Source organism: Microcaecilia unicolor, chromosome 5 (assembly GCF_901765095.1).
Source record: "Microcaecilia unicolor chromosome 5, aMicUni1.1, whole genome shotgun sequence".
NCBI lineage: Eukaryota > Metazoa > Chordata > Amphibia > Gymnophiona > Siphonopidae > Microcaecilia > Microcaecilia unicolor.
In genome coordinates, this window is record NC_044035.1 from 44,456,870 (window position 1) to 44,484,854 (window position 27,985).

Genomic DNA, 27,985 nt, shown 5'->3' on the forward strand with positions numbered 1-27,985 from the left:
GAACGGCGGGACCACCATTTCTTGGAAGGGCTTTGGGGGGAAAAGCATGGATCATATGGGGGCTCATCATATTCACCAGAGCCACGCGGAGCCCATCAGCTTTGGAATTGATCAGATTTTGAACAATCCGGACCAGGGGAGTTGCATGATTTCCAGCTCCAGGCTACAAGACTCGGACTATGGCTTGGGATGCATCGTGAGCAGCGCCTACAACACCATGGCCGGTAATTACAGCAACAGCAGCGCTGGCGGATACAATAACAGTGCCTGTAGCATGGCATCTTTAACGGGTTCCTACAACGTCAACATGGGCATGAATATGAATGGGAATAGCCTTAATTCTGCTGGGGTGATCAGGGTGCCAGCACATAGACCCTTAGCTACTAGCGTCCATCAGCCTATATCTGCTGGTATGGCCACGGTGCCCGGCATGGGGGGCATGAGTAATATGAACAATCTGACAGGGTTGACTTTCCCCTGGATGGAAAGTAACAGAAGATACACAAAGGACAGATTCACAGGTGAGTTGCTGATCTTTCGGCACCGCTGCTTCAGCTGCATAAAATCACCTTAACTAAACTGGCTCCTTTTTTTGTTTTGTTTTGTTTTTTTTTTCTTTGCTCTTACTGTCTAAAATCAAGCGTCAAATGCTTAAAAAAAAATTTTCCATTCCATTGAAAGCGGCTCTGAAAAGGTGTTGTGTGCTCGTAATAGCTTTCAATTTCATGATTTTTATTTTTTTAATCCATCAAGATTTCATCTTTTAATGGATGCTGGCAAATTCCTATTTAAACGAAAAATGCATCAAATTCTGAAAATAGAAAAAAAAATAGCAAACATAAATAAATTATCATGCAATGTTCAGTTTTACAATTATCAAACAGTACAAAGTTACGGCTTAGAGAACAAGCCTAAGGTAATACTTAATGTACAAATATTTAATTTACAAATATTTCATCGAATTGCTCACAATCAGAAGTCTTAAAATTAGTTGTTAAACTTCCATGACTGCTATGAAGAGAACTAGTAGAGCTCTGAAACTATGTACCATACCTTGCGCTGATATCATCCATATACATTTTACATATTTTTTAAAAAAACTTTCTTTTAGTATAGAATTCATGTAGAGCAAGACTCAGAATTCATCTTTCTTTTGTAATGTCCAATCACCACATCTAGCAGTAATATCTTCCTTTTTTTTTTTTTTTTTTTTTACAATTCAGAGATATTTAATATACTGAAAATCATGCAGCTGCTGCAGTGAACAGATAAGGCAGCGAATAAATCTATTTTTGCATTTCCAGGGTGATAGTGAAACTAATCCATAATATGAATAATGAACAGACGATACATATGTGCCTTTCAACAGAAAACGCGATCAATATTTTCAAAGGTTTAAGTGCTCCCTGAGAATTGAATTGTCCAGTGTGAGCGTGAAGTTATGTGTGTATTTTGCATGATTTACACAAAGACACATTGCAGATATGGGTAACAAAATTGCGCATGTTTAGTAAGTAGGCCGCGTAAAAGAGAATTTAGCGTTTTAAAAATCTCTCTATTACAATCAGTAGCAGCACGATCAAATGAATTTGCAGATAGAAATTTAAAGATTTGAGATGACAAGCTTAACTTTGCCGTTTTAGTATCATTTCAAAAAAGAATTGAAGTCTTACACACTAATAGGAGAGGAGACCAATAAATGATAGAATTTATAATACTGTACCTGTTTATCAATAAGTTTTAGAAAGCCGAGGTCATAAGATAGTAACGTTCGATATTTAAAAAAAAAAACGGGGAACTGAAAATACGGGAAAGAACAATAATAAATATTTTAATTTTGACATTTATCATTTTCAGAAGAGGACAGGTAGGTCCAATACTTCTCTATAATTAGCTGTATCATACCTCTCTGGGTAACGAGAAGTTTTGAGTTACAGTTGGAAGCTTGCCAGCGTGGCTGAGTTATGATTTATTTTTCGCACGAATTGAAATCGACAAAAGCCAAGCTGCTTCTTTTTTTTTTGCACAACAGAAAGTAGGAAATATTTAATAAGGCTGTTTGAGTTTAGTAGTGGCCTTATGTGCTAAAGTTCTTTTCAGAGAGGCACTTCTCGGGTAGAATAAGTCCTCAGACTTCCTGGGCCTGGCTGAGGCCTGCTGTTTATTAGTGAAGGTGCTGTGCAAAATAAATTCTGAAAGCAGTATTTAGTCCGGAGCCTTACTATTGCTCAAATAATTACATAATCAATGTATTAGTAACGACACATACAAATAAATATTGTCTTCTAATTTTTATGCTCAAACTATTGTGCTATGTAAGCATACATGAGATAGATAGATTGCTTTTTTAATTACTGGTTAAAGCTGGGGGGTTTTCCCCCCACAGACCTCTAGCTATTTTTGCTAATCACCTTTTTTATTCTTTTTATTCGGAAAAACTAGGACGCTTTAGGTAGATTTTGCAACAAAGTCTTTAATAAATATTGGACCGTGGGTAGCTTTTGAAGCAGCCTGAGTTTTATTTTCTGAATAAGAATTATCTACAAATATTTTTCAATCAGTGAATGAGAGAGTTGTATGCAAGCTATTGGTACTAATCAGATTTGTCATAGTACAGATAATTTAGATAAAAATGAGACCCTCGCATAACTAATTTGTGCCCGGGCCTAGTGCTTTCAAGTTCTCTCGTTATCCAGTCAAAACTGAATTATTACGATGAAGACCATTAATAACAATGACAAAAATATTCCTTAACATGTATATTACAAAAGTATATTTCATCCTGTGGTGCCTGAGAAACGTGTTGTGCTTCTTACGCTGATTAATTCTCTTAAATACGTACTGTACCTGAACTAAATCCAAATCTTGTCTCCTTAATTCTCGATTGATTTTGTAAAACATGAATTTGGTTACGATAAAATTGGCAGAAGATTAACTTCTTATAAGACAGTCATTTCTGAAAGTCTCTCTTAGCACCAGCTGGGAAGAACCTGAACTTACCTTTGGAGATATATAGCCCATTACATGATGTGGGGAACATTTCCAATCGCGGGGGGCACGAACTTGTTCCTGGTGTATGCCCCGGGTGTACGCGCGCGTGTGTGTGTGTGTGAGATGTTTGTGTGCGTGTGCGTAATGTTAGTGTATGCAAGGCCCATCTTCGGCTCTCTGTCTATCTCTTCTGCTCTGCTTTTGAACTCTGCTGATTTTGCCGCTTGCTTTTGCCGTCTGTCTCCCAATCCAGTGGCCCTCTCACCCTTCACTGTAACACGTCGTATAGGTCACCCCTACCAGAATCGGACGCCTCCCAAGAAGAAAAAACCACGGACTTCGTTCACCAGACTTCAGATCTGCGAGCTGGAGAAGAGGTTCCATCGGCAGAAGTATCTGGCATCAGCAGAGAGGGCAGCCCTGGCCAAGGCCCTCAAAATGACAGATGCCCAGGTCAAAACCTGGTTTCAGAACAGAAGAACGAAGTGGAGGTGAGATACAACCGAATGACCAGTTTATCTGTACCTGGAGATATGCAATAGGTATAAGCTGCAATAATTAGAGATCCGGGGGAGGGGGGGCTAATTTATTTTGCATGTATATTACCTTGTACCCACTCCATTCGCGTGTATTTTCGTGGGGAAAAGTGGATAATACATTGAGTGCCTATGCTTTCTGTTCTGCAGGAAACAAGGTGCTGGATTTTACTTTATATGCATTGCTTGGTACAGTAATCATTTTAAGATTAGGTTATTACAGGTTCCCAAGTCATATTTTTTTTTTGTACAAGTAGCTTTATGTGTAGAAAAGCCCATCTGCAATGACATGCATTTGTAGCATAAGGTTTATTTTTTCCCCCTTTTAAGAAAAGAACTGGTATATATTTAAACTTCACAGAATTCAATTAGTTTGTGGGGAGTAAGTATAGTTAGCGGAAGGGCGGTGGGGGGACATAGAAAAGTGATCTATAACTATAAATTTTGAAAGTTAATGTGTTCCCCCCCAATATATCAACACTAAATATAATCCTGCAGAAGAGTATGGCTTCTTTAAAGAGATGGTGTGACCTGTAAAGACCATTAGGATCACCTGTGCTTTAAGTTTTTGCAGAAACTTAGAGCAACTTACCTTAGGAACCATTTTGAATTTTTACTATCGAAAAACACAATAGTTAAAGTGATTCAGAAACACTCCGCATTAACTAATGTCTCTGCTATAAACGATTACCGTAGAAGAACTGTCCCCATTGTCAACAAATTGAACAGTCCCTTTATTTAATTGGAGAGTTTATCGGAGAGATTCCGGATTTTCTGAACGAGTTCTTTCGGTTTTGTGCACGTGGATGCAGCTAGAATTAATACTTCAATGCTACAAGGAAACAAAACAAATGAAACACACACACAAAAAAAAAAATCGGTGAAAGATACATAGAGTATGAACCGAACATATATTCACAATGAGTATTTACTATAAACGTGTGCAACCCAAGTATATTTCCTGAACGGGAGTTCAACTTTCCTTCCTCCTCTCCTCCTGCCCCCCCCCCCCCCACCCCCATGAAAGCATGCTTAGAACTAAAAATCACATCCATAATCAGCGCGTAATTTGAATTTTAAAATACAATTTGATATGAATGAAATTTGATCTTGATCACTAGTCTTATAAGTCTATAGTTACATTAAATTGCACAGGGGTATAGTTTACCGCTATGACATGCAGTTATTAATGTTATTGTTAGGAATGTACTTGGCTGCAAACGAAAAACAGAACAATACAAAAATGCAGCCTTCCTGCCTTATTTCAAATCTCTTTCCACCACATCTGAGCTTTATAGCAAAGGGAAGCTCGTTCTCCGAATGTAATTCTTACAGTACTGCTGGGCTCTGTCAAATTCGCCTACAACAAATCCTCTTTATGACCAAACCAACTTGTTGCTGTCAAGTCTTTTGGATGCGCATGTGAGCTTTTGATTGACAACCTTTATTTTGAAAGGACCAGACTCCTTCGCTTTATGAAAAGAAAAAAATGGCAAATATTCAACGCTTAACTCAGGTCCCTTAAATAGTATCCTTCGGTAGGATACGACCCATTATATTCCACGGGTCAATACTATTCAGGAAGAGTGATGATTACCTCAGCCTTTGTCATTCACAAAAATGTTAACTAGGCAGTAAGATTTCAATATATCACTGCAAATGAAATTAAAAAAAAAATGACTACAACTGAAGACAGGGGATTTTAAGCCCCTTTTTAAGACAAAAGTGTGCTTTGTTGTTTCCTGTCATTCACATTTCCTATGTGTTGGGTTAAAAAAAGAAAAATATTATATCAGAAATTACAAATATTGTCCACGTTCACATAATTTCGGATAGAGAAACTGGGAGCGAGAAGAACTCCTGTGAATAATCTATTTCAAACAAGAAGAAAAAAAAAAGTGAGGAAAAATAGCGTAGATAGCGTTATTAGTATTATATTGTTATAGGGTTGAATTTTTTCATTACATTTCCCTCCAGTTCTACAAAAACCGAAATCAGCAATTTCAACACGTTCACCTGGTAAATAATTCACTTTACAACTAGGTTTTAACAGGGGAAAACTGTTGGGGGAAGAGGTTAATATTCCCATTGTATCTTGTTCCCCTATACACGCAGAAAGATGCGCGCACATTCAGACATCTAAATAAACGTATTTATGTTTACGTATGCTTTCATAATCACTGTAATATAATGTCAGTTGAGTGCCTTTACCTGAAAAAAAAAAAAAACCACTCCTCCCTATGATAAATTCACTGCTGCAGACAATAGCAAATATTTGATTTCAGTTACAGTAGAAAAGTCCAACACCCAGAGTTTATAAGATAGCACAGGAGCCAGTTCTATTGCTGCAAGGGGGGAGGGGGTTTGCGAACCCCCCAGAACTGATCAAACTCTTTCACAGGGTCGCAGCGTCACACTGAGGAGTTTGAAAGACAACCTTCTTAAGTGACATATAGTCCTTCCACTGGCACAGATGACTTTTGTAATACTGAATGAATAAACGATACATTATTTTTTTTAACCAAGGACTACATCAGGATTTTGAAGCTTAACTCTTGAAGAACAAGCTCCTTTATTTACAAAAAAAGAATAGAACAACAGGAGTTGGATATAAAACTAGCTAATTTATTTCTAACAAAAAAAAAATCTACAGGCACAGGTGTAACAGTTATTGCAGTAATAAAGAAGTCAATTAGTAGGGGGGTAAGCATTTTGATAGTTGTCGAAATCTGCCTTTGTAACTATTTTTTTAAAGGTTAAAATACGGAACTAGTTGTAAGATCTGTTATCTTCATTAGCACATAAAGCACCTGTGCAATCATGATTTTTTTTTTTTTTAAGCGTGCTGCAGTTCTATTGGGGGTGCGTGGCTTTGGGACTAAAGGTTAGGGGTTAATGTATACACTAGGGAGTTACTATTTTGTATATTGTAGCAACATTTAGTTATTGAATATATCGGGGTTGCTATTACACATATTGTAGTCAGAATATTGCATATGTTAGCAGTGAATTATAGACAGATAGAATCTACACCTATATTGGAATGGGGATGCGGTAAGTAATAGCTTTTAAAGCCATTGCGAGAGTCCTGGGATCCGTCCGTCTTTTACCTACGTGTTTGTGGGCGCGCGAGGGAGACAGGCAGACATGTGAATGTACAGGGTGCTTGGCCAGTAGTTAAATATATTTACATCTTGTTAAAACTCTAGAAAAAGTGATTCGCTATTAAGAGGACACGTTTCTCTAGAGTGTTGAAGAGAGGGACAATGTAAACCCCGAAATTGCTCTAAGAGACCGAAATTCTCTTTATTTTTTTGATATTGAATGACTCCTGTTATAAGTGGATTGTGCTACAAGAAGGGTTATTTTAAAGTATACTTTACAGAAAGATTAAACTATAGCAAACACTGTTGTTCAGATTTTAGGGCCTTATGTTCTAAAGACTTTATTCAGCAACAAAGGAACCCTCTTTTTCTACTTAAAACGTAATCGGAGACAACGCGGCCATAAGGCGCCTGTCTGCATTTTCACTGTTCGCTTTTAGGACGACAAATAACCCAGCCTTCAACAGGTTTCTTAGCACATTTGGAAAAAAAAAAAAAAGCATCACAATTACGAGATGACTAGATAGATGAGTGTGTTAGGTATTCCTAGTAGAAAACAAATTCTATATAAAACAGAGTGGAATGAAAAAGAAGGGGGGTGGGGAATCCTGAAATGATATCTAATGATATCTTATCTAATTTCTGTAGCTTCTTTGTACCTTTCAAACATAAAAGTAGTTATACAAAGGGGAACTTGAAAGTTATTTTCTAGTACTGTATAGTTGCAATTAACATATTTTTCTGTAATTGAAAGCAATTACCTATGCTTAAATGCAACAAGTGTTTTTTTTTTAAACTGTGTTATGTGTGAATAATGTGCCATACTAAAAAATAACAATATATTACCGGTAATTATACCAGTCACTGAGCTAAGTGTTCTTTTGAATTCAAAACAATATTAAATATGCATAAAGCATAGATTCATGGTAGATGAAAGTTACATATTATTAAGCAGTCCTGTTAGGACTCAAGCTAAACACCTTTTTTGTATAGATAATTCACAGATCAGTCTTGTTGCTGTGTGCATGTTTAGCAAGCAAAACTTTGGTACTTTTGTTTCCAATCAGCAAGAACCAATTCAAGAAATGAATGTATTTTATGTGGCCAGGAAATCGAATTAAATATTTTAGGGATAATTGGCACCACATCAGAAAACAACCAACAGGGGCGCCTAAGATCGGTTTTGCTAAGTGAGAATGTGCCAGTATTTAACATAATTTTTTTTTTTAAGTTTTGTGTTACTTTTAACATATTTATTGTCTGTAAAGCCTGGATCATGGGCTTTCATAAACAGAGATCAAAGAAAAATTGGTAAATGCACCAATTAATATATACTGGGAGGTTTTTTTTCATGTAATTACATAAACAGTAACTACCGTTTAATCAACTTTGTGTTTGCTTTTTAATAATGTTTGATGATAATTTCACTATGATTTAGTCTGGGTTTTTTTTTTAAATCTCATAAGTAGTACAGTGTACCAGCATTCAGTCAAGGTTTTAATCATTTCCAGCTCAGGGTTTCTAATGTCATTAATGCCCTATTATTCTTGATTTCAGGTGTCATTGCAAAATCCCAGGTGGAATGCATAGTGCTATACAGTAGGTTATTATTCCTATTGCCCATGTTATAGACAAAATGTATTCGTGTGTGCAGATGGAACAGGCAAAGAGAGACACCCAAAACTTAGTAATTCTTTCCTCCAGGAATCCAGATCCCCTAACATGCTCAGTTAATGGTGGAGGAGTGTATAGATTATACATACATACATATTAGGAATGTGCAGCTCAAATTGTGTTTTGTATCATTTCCTATGTCATTTACAGGAATTTTCATTTTGATCAGAGGGGTTTTTTTTTTCTGTTACAACAGCAATATCATTAAGAGTGCACACACTCTTTAAGAAAAAGTGTACACTCTTTTCTTCTATTCACTGCATCATAAGTACATAAGTATTGCCACACTGGGACAGACCAAAGGTCCATCAAGCCCAGCATCCTGTTTCCAACAGTGGCCAATCCAGGTCACAAATGCCTGGCAAGATCCCCAAAAGTACAAAACATTTTATACTGCTTATCCGAGAAATAGTGGATTTTCCCCCAAGTCCAATTTAATAATGGTCTATGGACTTTTCCTTTAGGAAGCCGTCCAAACCTTTTTTAAACTCTGCTAAGCTAACCGCCTTTACCACATTCTCTGGCAACGAATTCCAGAGTTTAATTACATGTTGAGTGAAGAAAACATTTCTCCGATTCATTTTAAATTTACTACTTTGTAGCTTCATTGCATGCCCTACAATATAACTTTTTAAAGCTGGTGAATTTATCCAGAGGTCCATTTCAATGCATGTAAAATGATACCGAGCAATGTAAATCTGTATTATTCAATACAGTAATATTTAACAAAATAAAACATCTTCAGGATGAAACCCCAAATAAGAAGGAAGCTGTTTCATTTAGAGGGAAGACCTTCCAGACTTTAGTCACCCGGTCCTTGAAAGAAGAATCAAGAATCTGTTTAATTCTTACTCTTTCAAGGTTTCATCCCCTGGCTGAATATTTAGAATCAAAAACTATTAATTAAATTTGGAAAATACTCCTGAATAAGGCCCCATAATGTATTACAAATTATATAGCTAACCTTAAGCTTGAACTAATAACCAGGGGGTTACTCTATGGTATTTTCAAACTCTAAAAATCAGCCTAGCAGCAGTATTTTATAAATGCTGCAGTCTATTAAGTAGGCTTAAAGAGATTCCTTAATACAATGAATTGCAATAATCAATATGTGGTAAAAAATCATTAATTGAACCAACAATCTAAAATGGGACTCAAAAAAGTTGGACCTAATACAGTGGCATTGTTGCAGCTCAGAAATAGCTGTCCTGAAAAACCTTTACACCTGGGGGTCTGTGGAAAGAGTAGTAGCTAAAAAAAACAAACTCCTAGGACTCTGGTGTGGGGGGTCTTTTACTAAAGGTTAGCTCCAGTTATCTGCAGCAGGTCCCATTTTATTCCTATGGGCCCTGCTGCAGATTACTTGAGCTAATCTTTCCCTCTAGAAGTTTTTTCAACTGAGAGTGTTTCAAAAGAGTGTGCATTATTTTCAATGAGTGTGCATTTTGCCGATAGTGCGTACATGCATGCAGCATGCACGCATGAGCAACGGTTTAGATATGCGTACACTGTTAGGAAGTAGGGATGGGCTGTCTTTTACTGTGAACAAATGTTATTTGCTGGTATGAATGCACACTATTTACATGTGATGGGAAAATCAAACATATAAACGGCAAGTGACCGACTCACCTGCAAATGCGCTGAGAGTGTAGAAGTCCAAGCCCCGCCTCCACCAGCAGTACAGCCCAATAGGGAGGAGGGCTTGGACATGGGCGTGGAAATCGGAGGAGGAGGGAGCAGGGAGGGAAGGAGGGGGCGGAACTGAGGGAAACAGACGCAGCGATGGAGAACTGACGACACAACGACAGCGGAAAGAGGAGGGGCGACGCCGGGGGGACGGCGAAATGGAGGCGGCGGGGACGGCAGGGCACAGGAGGTCACAATCGCAGTGGATGGGAGCCCGAGGATGGAGGGTAGGGGAGAGAACAGTTGATGGACACGGGTGGATGGAGCGGATGGGAGGGGGGAGAGGAGGGTTGCCGGACATGGGGGGAGGGCAGGGGAGAGAGCAGGGTTGGTGGACGGGGGGAGGCCATAGGAAAACAAAAAACTAGCCCGTTGTTACGGGCTTAATGGCTAGTATTCTATAAACAATGCCGAAAATTATGCACCGATAAAATTCAGGGCTCCAGGCTGTTCTATAAAGACCACTGTGGGATGAGCGTTCTTTGTAGCATAGCGTTGAGCACTGAGGGGCCCGTTTACAAAGTTGCGATAGGGCTACCACATATGTAGCGCACGCCAAACTGACACCTACTGCCCGCTTAGTGCGCACACCGGTAGTAATTTCGAAGTTCGCACGTGCTGTTTCCCACAGTAGAAAATATTTTCCCATTTACTACCACGGGGGCGTTCCTGGCGGTAATCAGCTGCATGGCCACATTGGTACATGTAGTGTGTGCGTCCTTCCTGGTAGGTCAATGGGAGGCATTAAAGAGCTCAGGCAGTAAATAGCCACATGCAACTTTTCATTTTAACACACAGCCATTTACTGTCCCCATTAAAACCTTTTTTTTCCCCCAGCCGTGGTAAAAACATGGCCCAGTATGCACCAAAAACACACACCCACACTACCACAGGCCATTTTTTTTACCATGTCTTAGTAAAAGGACCCCTTAATTCTTCACTGCCAGCTGAAAGCTGGTATAAATCCTGGCACAAAAGTTGGGTGCAGATCCTCGCTATTCTGTAATACTGCGTACATATTCTGTGAATGCTCCTGACCAGTGGTGGAGCATTTATGGTCATAAAGGCAACTGGGCAGTGCCCGAGGGCCCAGAGGCTCTAGGGGGCCCAAAGAAAGGCTCTGTCTGGAGGCCTGGATGCCTGGCACGCCACTGGTGATCTAGTGGCCTTAGCAGGGGGGAATATGTTCTTTCCTGCCTGGCCCATTGGCTGCTGCTATTCCCCTCAGCCCAGCACTACCGTATTTTAAAAATGGCGGCTGAGACTCCCTGCAGAAGGCTCTCGAGACTGTCGAGACCAGGGGCGTAGCTATGTGGGGCCACGTCAGACTCACAGAAATAGAACGAAGCCCTGCAAGGCTTCATTCTGTTTCTGTGAGTCTGACGTCCTGTAGGTACAACGTGCAGGATGTCAGACTCAGAAACAGAATGAAGGAAGAAGAGGACCTCGGCTGGCTGGGGTTGGGGTCCTCTGCCAGCAAAGGTAGGCGACAGCAACAACGGGGGAGAGTTGGCAGTGGGAGGGGGGTCGAGAGGGTCGTCGGTGGGGGGGGGGGGTCAAAGTTGTTGTTGGTGGTGGCGGCGGGGAGGGTCAGCAATGGCGGGGGGGGGGGGGGGGGGTCGGTGGCGCCAGGGGGGGCTATAATGTGCCCCCTCACTTTGGGCTCTGGACCCCCCAGCCGCCGAAGTCTGGCTACGCCCCTGGTCAAGACCCATGAGACTACTGCAGGAAGTCTTGGACACTATTTTGAAAAGATGGTGGCACTGGCAGGTAGGGGAATAGAGGCAGTGCAGCGGGCAGGAAAGATCATGTCCCCCCCGCAGAGGCCACCAGACTACCAGGACCCCTCAGGTAGGACTGGGGCAATGGGGCCTCGGTTGAGGCAGTAGGGGCGGCGTGGGGGTGTCGGGCAGTGGCCGTGTAGGGGGCTCAGACCACCCTAAGTCCGCCCCTGCCTCTGACCTGCTCATGCCCCTCCCATGGCCACACCCCCTTTTGAGTTGCACATAATCCAACTTAGGCACCTATTGTTACAGAATAGCGCAGCCAGATCAGCACCCAAAACATAATCAGTGCCAATGAAGCGCTTGTTAACTCCAATAATTACATCATTAGAGCCGATTAACTAAATATTTTGGGCGCCAATCTGAAATCGGCGCCCAAATTTGGGTGACCTTTATAGAGTCTGGGGGGATGTGTGCTGATTGTACATAGTACATCCTCTTTCCTGATAGTTTGCACATGCATGAAGGTTCACACATGGACACTGGTTTGCACACGTGTGCCATATCGAGAAAGAGCGCATAGTACGTCATACCGGGTCAATATTCAAAGCGATTTAACCAGCTAGAAATGGCTCCTAGCCAGTTAAATTGATTCCGCAGGGTCATCCACTGGTATTCAGTGGCACTTAACCAGTTCAGGTGTTGGACATGCTGGGACCCAGGGCAGAAATTAAGGAGGGCTTCCCAAACCCCTCTCCTCCCTGCCCCTTCACCCGATCTCCTCACTTGCCATTACTACAACACATGCAACAACTTTAAATGACTTTTTCACATAGAAAACACTGACAGACCTTTACCAAGTGTATAACAAGGGATTTCAAATTAGAAATAGAAATATGAACACCAAAACTGAACTGGGAACCCCAAGAAGTTAGACTCAGCAAGTACTGCAAGACTGGAGAAATAAAAACAGAAATGCACTTCATTTTGTACTGAACACAATCAGTGGTATATCCACGAGAGGGGGCTGGACCCCCAACTTTGGGCGTAGGCCTCCCAAATTAAAACCTCCCTTGCTATGGCTGGTGGGGATCCCCAAGCCTCACTTGCTGATGACAACCTCTTCCCCCTTCTCAGGTTCAGCAACCAGAACTACTACCACTACTACTAAAATCATTTCTATAGCGCTACCAGTCCGTCAAGAACTCTCCAAGTTCTGCAGCTGGCAGCTGACAGCAGTATTTTAGGGTTGTCTTCCCCCCCCCCCCCCCCCCCCCCCCCCCCCGCAGCAGCTCAGCTTTCATGCATGCATGCATGCATGAAAACCATACACATGTGGTGGGGTCAGTAGACGATCAGAAATATTGCCCTCCCATCCAGTACATCTCCCCCCTCCCTCCACTCCATCTCCGGGTCCACTTCCCTTTCTCTTTCCTCCTTCCATCCCATTGTCCACCATCTCTCTCTCCCTCTCCTATGTTTCTGGGCTATCATTTCTTCCTCTCCCGCCTTTAGTCCAGCATTCCCCTCTTTCTGTGAACCACCCCCATCTGCTTTAAAAACAGCTGCTCTTTGGGGAGTCTCCCATGGGATGGGATGTCTTCCCCTTCTGTCTACCCCTATCCATATTTCCCTCACCTACCCAGTCTTTTAAATTGCATTTTTCTTCACAGGGGTTCACTGGCACAGCAGTGATTTCTGATGTGCTGTCTGTGGCCCCATTGGTGCTTTTCCTCTGCCATGGTCCACCCCCTCTGGTGCAATTTCCTGTTTCTGCCTGGGCAGACTGCAGCAGAGGGAAAGCACCGAGGGGGCCCACAAGTTGCATATCAGAATGGCTGCAGCTTCAGCGACCCCCCCCCCCCCTTCAAATAACAATGCAAATTAAAAGAAGACTGGGAAGGTGAAGGAGACATTGGATCGAGTGGAGAGAAGGAGAACCAGTGGCGTACCAAGGGGGGGGGGGTGGTGGGGGCAGTCCGCCCCTGGTGCACACCGCTGGGGGGTGCTGCGCGCCTGTTAGCATGTCCGCTCGTTCTGTCCCTGCTGTTCCCTCTGCGCGGAACAGGTTACTTTCCATTCCGGGGCAGAGGGAGCAGCAGGGAAGGAACGAGCGGACTCGGAGCTAACAGGCGCGCGGCAAACCCCCCCCCCCCCCAGCAGGTAAAAATGCACCCGGGGGGGGTCGCGCTGCACCCGGGGGGGGGGGTGTAGTTTCGCTGGGGGGGGGGCCGCGCTGCACCTGGGGGGGGGGCGCATTGGCTATCCGCCCCGGGTGTCAGCCAGGCTAGGAACGCCACTGAGTAGAACACATGCCATTCCATGGGGGCCCCCTGGAGCTGTAGGACCCAGGGCAGCTGCCCTGTTTGCCCCCCCCCCCCCAATGTCGGCCCTGCACTTAACCAGTTAGTGCAGCTGAATATCACCACAGACTGTTAAAGTGAAAGCTGGCTTTTTTGTGGGAGGTCCAGGAGAGAAGTCAGCACATATGTGATTAATTCCAGTATTCAGGATGTGGCCCGGTATTGAATATCTAGGAATAACTCTGGTGGCAGCTAAAAAAACACTCACCATTAGTTTTAAACAAACAAGCAAACAGAAAATGAACACTGGGTACCCACTCCTACTGGAAAAAGTGTGCATCCTGTTTGAAAGAATGCACCTTCTTTGCACACTCTTTTGGAAGATTGCTCACTATTAATGACAATTGAAAGAACTTGTTCCCCCCCCCCCCCCCCCCCCCCCCCCACTGTCATTTCTGGAAAAAAACTGAGATGAAACAGCATGAAACAACAGTTATTTCAAATGAATGCACATCCCTAATATAGATGTGTGTGTGTGTATATATATATTATATGGTGCATTTGACACATTGGGATACCAAGGTATATGGCAGAATTGTGAAAACAAAGAACATATGAACTCACAAAACATTTCAGGGCTACATTAAAATCTTACTTATTAATAAGTCAATTAATTCATTCACACAACACATACCAGGGCGCAGCCACCTTTATGTTCCCCCCACCCCACCGCCACTGTCTTACAGCCAAATCAGCTGCCAACCAGCCAGCTTCTCTCCCTGCTCCCATCTGCCCACATCACCTGCCCTCCAGCCTGCCAGCTCTCCTTGCTTTCCAGTCAGCCAGCTAGCCCCCCCCCCCCCCACCCAGCTAGCTGCATTTCTTGACTCACCCCACAAGAGTGATCCCTACTCACTGCTACTCTAGTGGTTGCCTTCTTCAAAATGGTGTTGCTGACCCCTAGCAATATTCTCATGGTACTACCACTGGGGGGGGGGGGGGGTTCAAGCTACCATATAAGGCAACCACCAGAGCAGAAGAGAAGTAGGGATCACTCCTGCCCCATCCCTGGGACCCATCCCCTACTCTGACTCCCTAGCTTTCCCATTTCACTCCTTCCCCAGCCTCCGATTCCCTTCCACCTTTCATCTACTCCCCATTACCACGTTGTACCTTCTGTACTCACCATCCACCTCTTACTTATCTTCTTGACACCACCCCTCATGACCTCTAACACATGATTCCAGCATTCCCAACATCACATCTCCTTGCCCCCTTGAAGCCCTGCATCTTCTCACTCTTTTTCTCTTTTTATCTCCTTTGTCTACCCAGGGGCGTAGCCAGACACCCAATTTTGGGTGGGCCAGAGCCCAAGATGGGTGGGCAGAAGAACTCAGCCTTGTCCTACAAGTACTGGTCTCTCCCTCTCTCGCCTGCATGCCATATGGTCTCTCAAACATCCCCCCTCCCCGCATACCTTTTAAATAGCAGATTTTCACCGGCAGCGAGCAGCAACTAATACACACTGCTTATGTTGGCTTCACAGCCTTCCCTCTGATGCAACTTCCTGTTTCCGTATAAGTGGGAATACATCAGAGAGAAGGCTATGAGTCCAGTGCGAGCAGTATGTATCAGTCGCTGCTCGCTGCAGGCAAAGATCTGCTATTTACAAGGTATGCAGGAGGGACAGTTGTTGGGAGTTTTCGGCTGGTGGGGCTTGGGGATCCCTGCCAGCCACATCATAGGTATACTGCTACTGGGTGGGCCTTATCCCAAAGTGGGTGGGCCTGGGCCCACCCCGGCCCACCCTTGGCTACGCCACTGGTCTACCCACCCTTGTAACCTGATATCTCCCTATCTCTTTGCTTCCACACCTCCCCAGCATCTTCCTGTCTTATCTATCTTGCCCTCTGCCCCTCCTCCCCATTGTCAAGCTTCTCTCTCCCCTCCTTCCTTTTGTCCAGCATCTCATCTGTCTCGTCCTCTCTTGCACCCCTGGGTTCCAACATTTCTCCGTTTGTCTTCTCTCCCTCTCCCTCCCTCTCTCCCCTCCACCCCTCTGATCCAGTATCTCAATATGTCTCCCTCCCTCCCCTCCAGGGGTCCAGCCCACCCTTCGGCTCCCTCCACTATGACGGTCCAGCTTTCTTTTCCTCCCACTCACCCGTTTTTTTTTTTCTGGCATGCAAACTCCATTTTAACCAGCATTTGAGAGAAATCAAAAACTGACGTATTTTTCTCCCAGAAATAGCAGTGTGCAAGTGGAAACCTGTAATACATTGCGGAAGTAATTTTTGTTAAAATCTCATCCCTGTCTGACTCCTGTCCTGAATGCCCTGGTGACAAAATCACCCAGTAAGCATTCTTTTTTCTCCTGGGACCCAGGGAGGGGATCCCTCAGCTCACATTGACTAATCTTTCCTCCAGTCCAGGCCTGCCTCTCCCCCTGTCTTCCCTCCTTTCCCCCTTCCATCTCCTCTCACCACAAGACACATTAACCTGTCTGCTCCTCCCAGCAATCACTTTGCTCCCTACCTCCTGTAACAGTTGCTCAAATGTTTTTTTTGACTTTATACATTGTCATACTTTTAAGAAACCTGCATTTTTCAGTAAAAGTACAATTTTATTAATTTAAAAGACACCTCTATATGAGGCCTATTTATTACTCAGTATCACCAGCCCTAGTAGCCATAACACCAAAGCCAATGTTCAATGTTTAGCACTTCAGATAAGGACTCATTTACCAAGTGGCACAAATAGTCTTTTCAGCTGCACCAGGATTTTCACATGCTCTGTTGGTATTAACTAAAAGAACAACTCAAAATCAAGGGCAAACCATAAAAAGAGTAGGGTAGTGTGAAATCATGGTTCTTCAACGTGATGGGTTTCATTGAGAATCTTGTTCATTGACAGCTGAAGCACAGTGCTCCTCTCTCCCTCCCTCCTTCCCTCCCTCCTTCCCTCAAACCAGCCCACCCACCCCCTTTCCGTGATTAGTCACATGACCAAAAATAACAGCATACACTATTTTGGGTAAAAGTGTACAGCTGCATATACTGGACTACAGTGTGGGAAAACAATTGACATATTTGTACCAGATATGAAAATTTTACTTAAGCTAGCTTTACCTTGGATTTTAAATTTAATTACTTAACTTAAAAAAAAATCAGGGTGGGCCCAAGGATATCTTATGCCCCTGTATTTCAGCATCTCCACTTCTCTTTCTTTCTTTCCTTCCTTACACTGTGTAGTCTAGCATCCCCTCCTCCCTTCCTTCCTCCGTAGCCTAGCATATCCCCTTCTCTTCCTTTTCCTACTCTCTGCTGTCTGGCATCTCCCCTGCCCTTCCATTCCATTCACTACCCCTCCCCTCTGCCCCCCCCCCCCCATAGTCCAGCATCTGCCCTTCCCTTCCCATCCCTACCCATCCTCCAGTTAACCAACATCTCCACTCCCTTTTCCTACCCACCAAGCATGTCCAACGTTTAAGCTCTGGTGTAAAGCATCTCATCTGGCCTTACCTTCTCTTCCCCCACCATTTCCAGCATCTCCCCTTCCCTTCCCATCATCCCTCCCCCACTCTCCAGCATCTCCTCTTTTCTTCCTGCATCTTCTCCTACATCTTCACTTTCCCTTTCAGGACATGCTGTCTCCCCTCCTCTACTGTTGCCAGCGTCACTGCCGCCCTGCTTCTGCCTGGGCTGCCTGGAAGTGCTTGAAAGCAAATTGATGGCACATGGCCTCTGAGTTTAGGTGCTTGCTCCAGGTCTGCTGGATTCCCATCCCATCTAGCTCAAACTTCCTGCTGGAGGAGGGAGGACCCAGTAGACCTTGAGGACCTACCTGCACTCACAGGCTCTTTTGCCATACACGCCACTTACAAACATTTCAGAGCAGCCCAGGCAGAGGTAGTCTGGCAGTGACAGTAGCAAAAAGCAGGGATCAGGCCCTGTCCTACCTTGCTGCCACCCCCCAAATTCTGCCATCCTGGGTGGACACCTAGTCGGCCTTGTAGTAGGAGTGTCCCTGTCAAAACTCCAAGCTCATGGTAAGTTACAATGCAGATATTGTTGTGATTTCCCTGCCCAAAAGGACTTATAATTAGGGATGGACTACCAGAAAATGTTTGTTCTGTGTCATTTCCAGGAATGTTGATTTTATTTGTATTTCTTTGGCTATTATTTTATCATGGGGCAAAGTCATTGAGAAAGGGTGCACTATGTGAAAAGAGGGTTGCACTCTTTCTGAATGAGTGTGCGCTAAGCACTCTTGAGCAATGGTTTGCCTATGTGATAGTTTGCAAATGTGCAATGGGCATCCTCTTTTCCAATAGTGCACACTCTCTTGAAAGAGTGTACACTATTATCGGCAAACGATAAAATATGAATTAATAATGACATGCAACAACATGGGATATGTCCTTGACATTTCCCATATTGTTGCAAACGAATGCCCATCCCTACTACTTATAATCTGTCAAGACTTTGGAGGAACAGCCAGAGAAGCAAGTGTGTTCAGCTCCAGACCCTCCCTTCCAAACAGCCAGTAGGGAAGTGGAGGGGAGGGTGAGCCTGGAGCAGAGCAGAGAAGTCATTCTGCTCTCTAATCCAGCCCTTCTTCTCCTATTACTCCTGCCTCTGGTTTACCCACCTCCTTTTCTGTCTCCACAATTCCACTTCCTGTACCTGACCCAATGGAGCCTGAGTTGACTTGCCAAAGTCACAAGAATCACTGGGGGGGAAAATAGAATTTGATTCCTGGCTTCCTGAATTCTTAGTCCACTGTTCTAACCTTTAATTTCTCCTCTACTGTATGCAGAAACAAACTTAGTTGCATTATACTGGGTAGCCATTTCCTTCCTCAAACCCCTCCCCCTCAGCAGGAAAATGCCTGCTATTGCATCCTCTGGTCTAAGGTTACCATATGGCTCCAGTAAAAGGAGGACACATTGATCCAGTCCGGGTTTTGCTTCCATTGAACACAGTGGAAGTAAGATCCGGACTGGCTCAATCTGTCCTCCTTTTTTTGGAGCCATATGGTAACCCTACTCTGGTCATTTGTCTTAGACACTGTAGATATTTCTAAAGTTCTACCAGCTTGGAATGTATAAATCACTAGTGGTCCTATTAATTTCAGTAAGTAATCTTTTTTTGTGCTACCCAAGAATTCAGAGAGTTTAGTTGATAGCTGGAGGAGACTTCTAATTCGAGGGGAAACAGACGGGTATTAATTCCAAGCCCCAAAGCAACTTTCTGTCTTTGACTGGCAAAGCCACGGCACCACATGGGACATAGAGTTTGACTGGCTAAGTCAGTACTCTTTTGCTTAAATATAATTAATATAGGCAAGCTGCACACACCCTTGCCCCTGGCCCGTGTATGGAAGACACACAATGACTGGGCAGGAGGCAAGCTTTGGGAATAAATGACAACAGCTTTATTAATGCACAATAAGATAGGAAGCACCCAAACCTTGAGTTCTTCATCATAGATGGCTTTTCCCTGCCATGCCTTTTCAGCTAGGGAGTGTGACTCACTAGTCCATGCAGCAGCCAGCCATACCTCCTTCTCCAGCTAGGCTGCAGTATATGTCCACTTTTGACTGCACCCTGGCCTAGCAGCCCACCTGTCGTTAAAAGCCAACTAGGTGATCAGACTGTTGCCAGTGGGTGCACATGTCCTTGACTCCCTTTCTCTTGCTGTTCCTACATCTCTAGCGGCTTCTAGGATAGGGTTCCTCCGCCACAACCTAGGGTTGTGAAGCATTTCCTAGATCCCTCCTCAAATTCCAACTAAATCCCCATTAGAAGTGTCTCTCCAGGGCCTCTTGGTAGTCATTGATGAGCAGGTCCTCTGCAACATCTGAAAGATGGACTATGTCCTGTCAGTAGTTTCCTGGGATGAGAGGGGAAGCTCAATTGTGCCAGATCCTCACTCCACTCCAGGACCTGGATCTGTGACATTTATAGCGAGACCTGGATCTGTGGCTTCCAGTGCTTGATCATGGATCTGCGGTGCCCTATGCTGTACCTGAATCTGTGATGTCCTGCAGTGGACCTGGATCCGTGATGCTTGGTGCTGGACCTGGAACTGTGGTGCCCCAAGAGAGACCCTGATCCGTGATGCCAGACTTGGATCTGTGATATCTAATGCCAGATTGGGATCCGTGTTGCCTCTTGCATGACTGGGATCTACATTTCCTATTAAGGTATCTGGATCTGAGTTAGGCTGAGGAGCTCCTAGAATGGCGACATGAGAAGGACACACTCCCTTCCACCTCTTGTGTTTGGCTGCAGCGCACTGCTTTATCCGTACAGGAGCTGGAAAGTGCTGGAAAGTAAGTGGGCATGACCATGGGTCTCATGCAACTGGGGCTCCCTGCTCCTTGTGCTAACTCTACTCCTGTGTGCCATTGCTCTTGTTCCCCTGTCTCCTGTTCCAGTGTCTCGTCACCCTGGGTGGCCAGCGCCTGGTGAAGGTCCATAGTTTCTTGCATCATCTGGTCTGCCCCATGCTTGGGTACTACAGGAGTAGCAAGCTAGAGATGTGGAGCACCATGACCTGGGATATCAGCAAGTGTGGAAGCAGGAGATCAGCAGAGTTGATGTAATGATCGGGTTGTTGCCGCTGTCACATTAAGAAGCACTGAGGGTGGCTGTCCTGATGAGATCTAAAGCTGGATCCTGGTTGGCAGGCAGAGGGGGTTTCAATGAGGTCTTGGTCAGATGAGGCATGCTGGAGTCTTGTGGAGGCACTCTAGTGCATTAATAGACTGAAGCCTTGGGTCAACACAAATGTGAAACCATGTGGCAATGGCAGTCCTTAGGGAACCCTTAGGTCAATCTGCATAAGCCCCATGGACGGATTGCAGCATGTACTCTAGCGCTTTGCTTCTAGTTCCTTCCATGTGCTCTAACCCTGCTGCCCAAGTTCAGTGTTGTGCTGCCCCAGGGGATTCAAGCTCTCTGCCTCCTCTGCCCCTTGCTGCATTCTGCCGCTACTTCTTTGTGCCTTCTGCCGCTGCTCCTGTTGCTGTTTTCTGCTGCCACTGCTTCTGACTGCCTTCTGCTGCCGCGATTCCATTGACCACCACCTAAAAGGACTCTTTGAAGGTTCTTTATTTTCCATCTTCCAGCCGCTGAGGTGAGACTCAGCCACCTCCCCAGCTTCCCTACCAATTCCCACTGGGGATTACCCATGATGTCACTATGATGCCACTGTTCTCAGCGGGAAAACCGGGAAGGGAAGCGGAATGCGAGCTGGGAGCTCCAGCACGGCAGCCACCATGCTAAGAACAGCTGCTAGGGACTGTCTCTTTTTGTGTATGGTGTACAGTGCTGCGTATGCCTTGTAGCGCTATACAAACGATAAATAGTAGTAGTAGTAGTAGGCAGCTCGAGACAGCCTTTTTAAAGAATCTGAGACAGGAAGAAACTTCTGAAATAAAGAGCATTAATTGATACCACTGATTCTGGTAAAGAAGATGAAGATTCATTCAACCAGGTAGACCAGAATTCAAGGGAAGAAATACCTAAGATTCATGATCCTAAAGTTATTAAACTTAACTGCTGAGTCATCATGGACTTAGGAAGAACAGTGCCTCAAAGCAAATCTCACAATGATGCTACCTACCTTCTGCGAACAGATGTTCAGGCAAATAAATCACTAGGCTATTAACCCTAATATAATGCCAGAGCATCAAGGCACACATTTGCCCTGAATGTCATTCATTTCCTCCATTCTGATAAATGGCTTCGGCACAAAGATAAAGTTAATGCTAAAGACCACAGCAATGTCCATGTGTGCTGTGCTAAGATGTGAAATTGCCAGCTGTTATATATGCTGTGTGTATAGGGTAATGGGAGCTGCATTATGACCACAAACGCTACAGCTAGGGGACAGAGGAGACAAATTGGACGATGGCGCCGACCCAGGCAGCAGCAGAGGGTAACAGCTGCTGCCAAACTCTGCTGAACTACCACTGAAGAGCCCCAGTTAGGGTCTGGAGGGGCTTGGTTTTATGTCAGGGGGTAGGATTTTGCATAAGGGGTGGGGACTTTGTGTCACGGAGAAGAAGTGTGATCGGGCAGTGTCTGGATTGTGATCTGGGGGGTACGGGCAGTGTCTGGGCTATGATTTGGGGGTGCAGGTTATATCAGGGCTGTGATTCAGGGTGCAGGCAGTAGTATTGGGGTTGTGATCGAGGGGTATGTGTAGTTCTGGGACTGTAATCGGGGTATTGGAGTATGGGGGAGGGGATTGGGGATATGGAACTTTGACTAGGGATCAGCTCAGGGCAAATATGTGTGGGGGGAGGGGAATGCACCACCATTAAATTCTTTCTTTTTAATTTCTTTACAATGGAAGTTCATGTAACACACTGCCTTTGCAGTAACTCTCTACCTGGTGCAGTAAACGCAGGACAGATGCTCTGCACGGCCACTGCATTTACCACACAGGCTGTGCACCAGCCATGTGCTAATTTTTGTTTTAAGTGTGTGGTAAGTGCAAAACATACCACATTTTAGTAAAAGGGCCCCATCGATTCTAGGAGAATGTCTTCAGGGAGTGGTTTGGGCAGTCCAAAAATATATACGTATTTCTGAATTTGCAAGGGAGTGCATGAATATTTTTAAAACATGTCCCCATCGGCTTTTGTACCATAAATATCATCTCATTCTAGCCAGGGTTTATGGACCTGATTGAGAGAGCAGTTGTGCCTAAACTTCCAGTATTTAAAGTGGCTTTTTTTTTTTTTGTTACATTTGTATCCCGCGCTTTCCCACTCATGGCAGGCTCAATGCGGCTTACATGGGGCAATGGAGGGTTAAGTGACTTGCCCAGAGTCATCAAAAGGAGCTGCCTGTGCCTGAAGTGGGAAATCAAACTCAGTTCATCAGGACCAAAGTCCACCACCCTAACCACTAGGCCACTCCTCCACTGTTGCTACTATTTGAGATTCTACATGGAATGTTGCTATTCCACTAGCAACATTCCATGTAGAAGTCAGCCCTTGCAGATCACCAATGTGGCCGCACAGGCTTCTGCTTCTGTGAGTCTGACGTCCTGCACTTACATGCAGGACGTCAGACTCACAGAAACAGAAGCCTGCACAGCCTTCTACATGGAATGTTGCTAGTGGAATAGCAACATTCCATGTAGAATCTCCAATAGTATCTATTTTATTTTTGTTACATTTGTACCCTGCGCTTTCCTACTCAAGGCAGGCTCAATGCGGCTTACATGGGGCAATGGAGGGTTAAGTGACTTGCCCAGAGTCACAAGGAGCTGCCTGTGCCTGAAGTGGGAATTGAACTCAGTTCCTCAGTTCCCCAGGACCAAAGTCCACCACCCTAACCACTAGGCTACTCCTCCACTTTCGGAGGTTGACTCCTTAATTGAAATATTCTTCAACGTAGAACTTTATAGAATTCAACACTTACACCTATAGGGAGTGAAAGATGGCCACCCACACACTGACACCTATAATTTATGGAGTGATGCCATTCCCTTTGTACTTGGGTATTTTTCATTCAAAACTGCTTGTTCCCATTGCATATTGGGGGAGTGGGGGTGGGAACAAGTGTATTTCTGCCATCTTATCTGGGTTTGTTTGGGGTTTTTTTTCAAAAAGTTTTCTGTTCAATGGGTCGTTTGTAAAACAGGCAGGAAATTGTGAATGTCATAAATTGGAAGCTCCATTCTTGACTTCTGCAAAATTGATCTTTAAATATCTTAATCAAGCCGCACCAAGATATACCATTGGAACTGGGACTGCCTAACCCAAGCCTCACTATCCCTCCCCCCGCCCCCCTCCAACCTTTTCCTTCTTTCTAACACACCTTCCCTGCTTTAACATACTTTGATATTCAAAAAATATTATCAGCCAATAAGAACAACACTCCAGTAGCAATAAAGTGTAGGCCACAGCTTTGTTTATTAACATTTCCTGAAAAATTGTAACAAGGAATACAGAACCTCGAGCTACACTTAAATATAGTGAAAAAACTCCCACTAGCTACTCGCCTTGTCAGCCAAGTACCAGTCTGCCAACTCCTCTATCTGTAATGATCTTGGCTCCCCCAGCCCTGTCTTGACAGCTAGGTCCTTGGATCAGGCATGAACTTCCACACGACCCACCATGATAATCAAATCTTGGTTCTTGCTTCTTGTTATGACTTATCCCGCATGAGCCACAACCCTCATAGCTCAGATGTACACCAGCTATGACAGCAGGCACAACCCCAAAGCCATGTTCCAACCTTACAACTGGAGAACCCCAGTCAAGGTCAGGTAATACATATGGGTGGGAGGGAGGGTAATCCGCCTCAGAGGAGCAGGGAAAAAGCCCTGAGTCTTGGAGGGCTACTTGAAATACTCCCTCCATCAAACCCACCCAACCGCAATGTCCAACCAATGGGCTCATCAGAGGTTCCTGCAGGAAGAGGTGCATTGATTGAAAATGCTAATCACGCAGTCAGACCAGGACCACCATTCCCTGCCTACCCTGCGACTCCCTATCCACCTAGAATTTTTGCCCAACTGCAATATCCCAAATCAGGGTAAGTGGCCCAGCCCATGTTTAACTGGGCCTATCAAGACAAGCTTTTGGGCTTGTCTCCTACTTTAAAAAAATGCAATAGCCTTCCCCCTTTTCTCCATTGATGGACTTGAGCAGGTCTGTGTGAGGAATTCAGTAGGGAACAGCAGAGTGAAATGTCTTGATACAGTAACGGAGGTGTGTGGGTAAGGTGTGTATGTGCTCTGTGTGTGCCTATGTTGTAGAATTTCGGCCTGTGTCTGTGAACAAGGTGGCAGTGTATGTATAGGAGGAGGGGAGAAATGTGTAGATATATGTAGGTGTATGTATGTAAGGTAGGTGTGTGTGTATCTGTACAGTACACTATCTCCTCCTTTCCCCAGCCCTTTATTCTCCCCTAACCCCTTCTTTTCTTCTCTGCTTTCCCCTACATTCTCCACGTTCCCCTATCAGTTCTCTAATTCCTTATTTGACAGACTGATCCTGATGTTTCCCAGGATGCACTGGGCAGGGTTAGGCACCACCATTTTCCAAGATGGCAGTGCAGAAATGAGTAGGCATCACTCCTGCCTCTTTGAAATCGTCTGGAGGGGGGGGGGAGAGTTCTGAGGAACATGGAGGAGGGTCAGTGTGCTTCTAGACACTGGGAATTTTGTAAATGTCAGGTGTGTGTGTGTGGGGGGGGGGGGGGGTGAGTCAGGTGGAGGGAGGGTCTGCTAGCCCACTAGGGATTTTTTTTTTTTAATTTTGAGGTCAGGTCAAGGGGAGGGAGCTGCTAAACTACTAGGGATGTTGAGGCCTATGCAGACCACCAGTGACTTTTGTATTGCCCCCCTTCCTGTCAATGTGTGTGAGCCAATCACCACTCAGGTACTAACAGGAAGGGGGACATTTTGAAAATGAGATGCAAATTACTCTGTCTTTTTAAGGCGGCAGTAATTTACATGCTGGTTGCTTACTGCAAGGCTGCAGGATATTTTTCAGCTAATTTTGCATTGGTGCACGGATCTACTGTATGGCTTTATGAATCAGTCCCAGACATTTCTGGAACATTTCTAAACTGCTTTGGAATACTGCGGTTCATGGAGCATCTTTCCCCTTTTCAGTCATGAGTTAAATATATACCCTGAGCACTGTAAACAAAACAAAAATGACTACAAATTAGATATATTAGTTTAAAAATGGGTTCTGCTTAAGATTTAGTGGTATTTTTTTTTGTTGTTTTGAATTGGAAATTAAAGTTCAGGCACAAGAATATCAACATATCCATCATAGAAGCAAAATAGTTTGACATTTGTATCAAGTGTATCACCCATACAGCAGTCAAGTAAAGTTAGGGGTAAGTACTTAGGATGAACAGCATGTATGGAACCCATCCCTTAATGGGGGGGATGAGCCAACCCACCTTTATCAGTGCTCTGTGCTCAGGCTGGGCCTTCTGATGGTCAGGAAAGGAAGGTGAGCCTTCGCCCGGGCTGTTCCCAGTGCATGGGAGCATGGTTAGCCCTTATTGGGTTGTCATGTTCAAAACCTTGCTGGCGGGAATCACCTGCCAATGGGGAGCTGGCTGGTAGTGGGAGGGTGGGTTTAGCAGCGCCAATATAAGGTCGGCCCCTCCGAGGACCTTCCTGCTCCTCAGAGGCGGCTTGCTCACCTGCCCATCCCACCCTTTGCTTTCCTAGGAGCCTGCAAGAATGAGGGGTGTTTAACTTTGTCGCAGCTTCGGGGGAGGGAGGGTGCACCCAAGCTAGAGCCTGTACAGAACGAGCTCCTTCTGGACAGGGCCTCAATGTTAACCTGGTGGTGTGCATTGGGCCACAGCGCAATACAGATGTGGAGGTCCAGTGTTGAAGGTTAAGCCTGGCTGATATGGTGGTTAAGGAATTGTGGGTTTTAATGCTTTGGCTATGACTCCTAGTTGTTAAATGGTGGGTAGTCAAGTCTTTCTACTGAATAAATAATGCTATTTGTTCTTTATTAGCTCAGGTTCTATCTGTCACCAATAAACAAAGCTGTGGCCTGTTTTATACCAAGCAAGTTTCTGGCCTCAATTATTGATGTATTGGCATTATATTAAATTGTATGTTATAATAAGGTGGGTGATAGGTCTTCAATCCCTCCATTATGGGAGCGTACTGTAAAATAGATTTTAGGGATTGTAATATCCATTATTATTATTCAGTGGCGTAGCCATAGGTGGGCTTGGGTGGGCCAGGGCCCACCCATTTATGGCTCAGGCCCACCCAACAGTAGCACATGTTTAGTGGTAACTGGTAGGAATCCCAAGCTCCGCCAGCTGAAGATTTCCCCCTGATGGTAACAAAAACGCTACTCTCCACAACACTGGCACCTGCCCATGCTCAGTTTTCAGTGTATTCCTGCTGCCAAGGTGGAAAGAAGCGTTTTCCCACCAGCTGAGGTTTTTTTTTTTTTTTTTTGGGGGGGGGGGGGGGGAGGGAGAACACTTGGTGCCCACCCAATTCTTGCCTAGGCCCACCCAAAATCTGTTGTCTGGCTACGCCCCAATTATTGCAAAGTCTCTTACCCCTAGGAAATCAGGTGTATAAAATCTTGTATAGTTTATCAAGCCTTGTTTTTCTTTCTCTTTTCTCTTTTATTGTACTAAGGCGACAAACTGCAGAAGAGAGGGAGGCAGAGAGGCAGCAAGCCAACAGGATCCTAATGCAGCTCCAACAGGAAGCGTTTCAGAAATCCATAAACCAGCCCATGCAGGCAGACCCAATCTGCATTCACAATTCTTCCCTCTTTGCCCTGCAGAACCTCCAGCCCTGGTCTGATGACAGCTCAAAAATCACCGCCGTCACCTCGGTGGCGTCTGCCTGTGAATAAAGACAGAGCTGCAACTTGTCTAGAACAAAAAAAAAAACTCGTTGAGATACATTACCACCACGAAACATAAAGGAAAGGAACGAACAAAATGAAAGCAAAGCAGCGGAACACCGGGGGAAAAAGGAGGCTCAGCTGGTTAATGCAGAGCTTTCTCAAGACATCAAAACAATTCCAGTTTCAGAGGATGCAAAATTAAAAACAGAAGCTGCATTTTCATGACCCCCCCCCCCCCCCTCCAATTAAAAGCAAACTCATATGATCCTCCCTTTGTTTGCAGCTTTTCTCCAACCAACGGATATTTTCGGATCTTTTTTTCTTGATTTTGCAGCAGACTGAAGGACATCCCAGAAACCGTGGAACCCGGCGATTAAAGGGACTGACACAAGCCCTACTCACATTCTGACTGCGTCATTTCCTCACACCGCCAACAACAACAATAATAATAATAATAAAAATAATATAGCAATTCAAATGCTAAAAAGGCACCCTCCTTTCTCCTTTGCATCCTGGTTTCCTTCTCCAAGAATATGCAAGGAATTTTAGGCGCATTCTGAGAACCGCTTTGGAAATTTTTTTTT

At 44.5% G+C, this 27,985-nt stretch overlaps 1 protein-coding gene across 1 annotated transcript; it reads left to right on the top strand.

Moving 5' to 3' along the window:
* The first annotated feature begins 46 nt into the window (after window positions 1–46).
* Window positions 47–27,407, top strand: TLX1 (T cell leukemia homeobox 1). Its single transcript, XM_030204867.1, has 3 exons — window positions 47–521; window positions 3,245–3,482; window positions 27,185–27,407. The coding sequence occupies exons 1-3, from the start codon at window positions 47–49 to the stop codon at window positions 27,405–27,407; spliced, it is 936 nt and encodes a 311-aa protein (XP_030060727.1).
* The last annotated feature ends 578 nt before the right edge of the window (window positions 27,408–27,985 follow it).

Coding starts and splice junctions, on each gene's coding strand:
- TLX1 (XM_030204867.1), top strand. CDS start 47: ATGGATCATATGGGGGCTCATCATATTCACCAGAGCCACGCGGAGCCC. Junction 522..3,244: donor CACAAAGGACAGATTCACAG/GTGAGTTGCTGA, acceptor CTCCCAATCCAG/TGGCCCTCTCACCCTTCACT. Junction 3,483..27,184: donor AACAGAAGAACGAAGTGGAG/GTGAGATACAAC, acceptor TATTGTACTAAG/GCGACAAACTGCAGAAGAGA.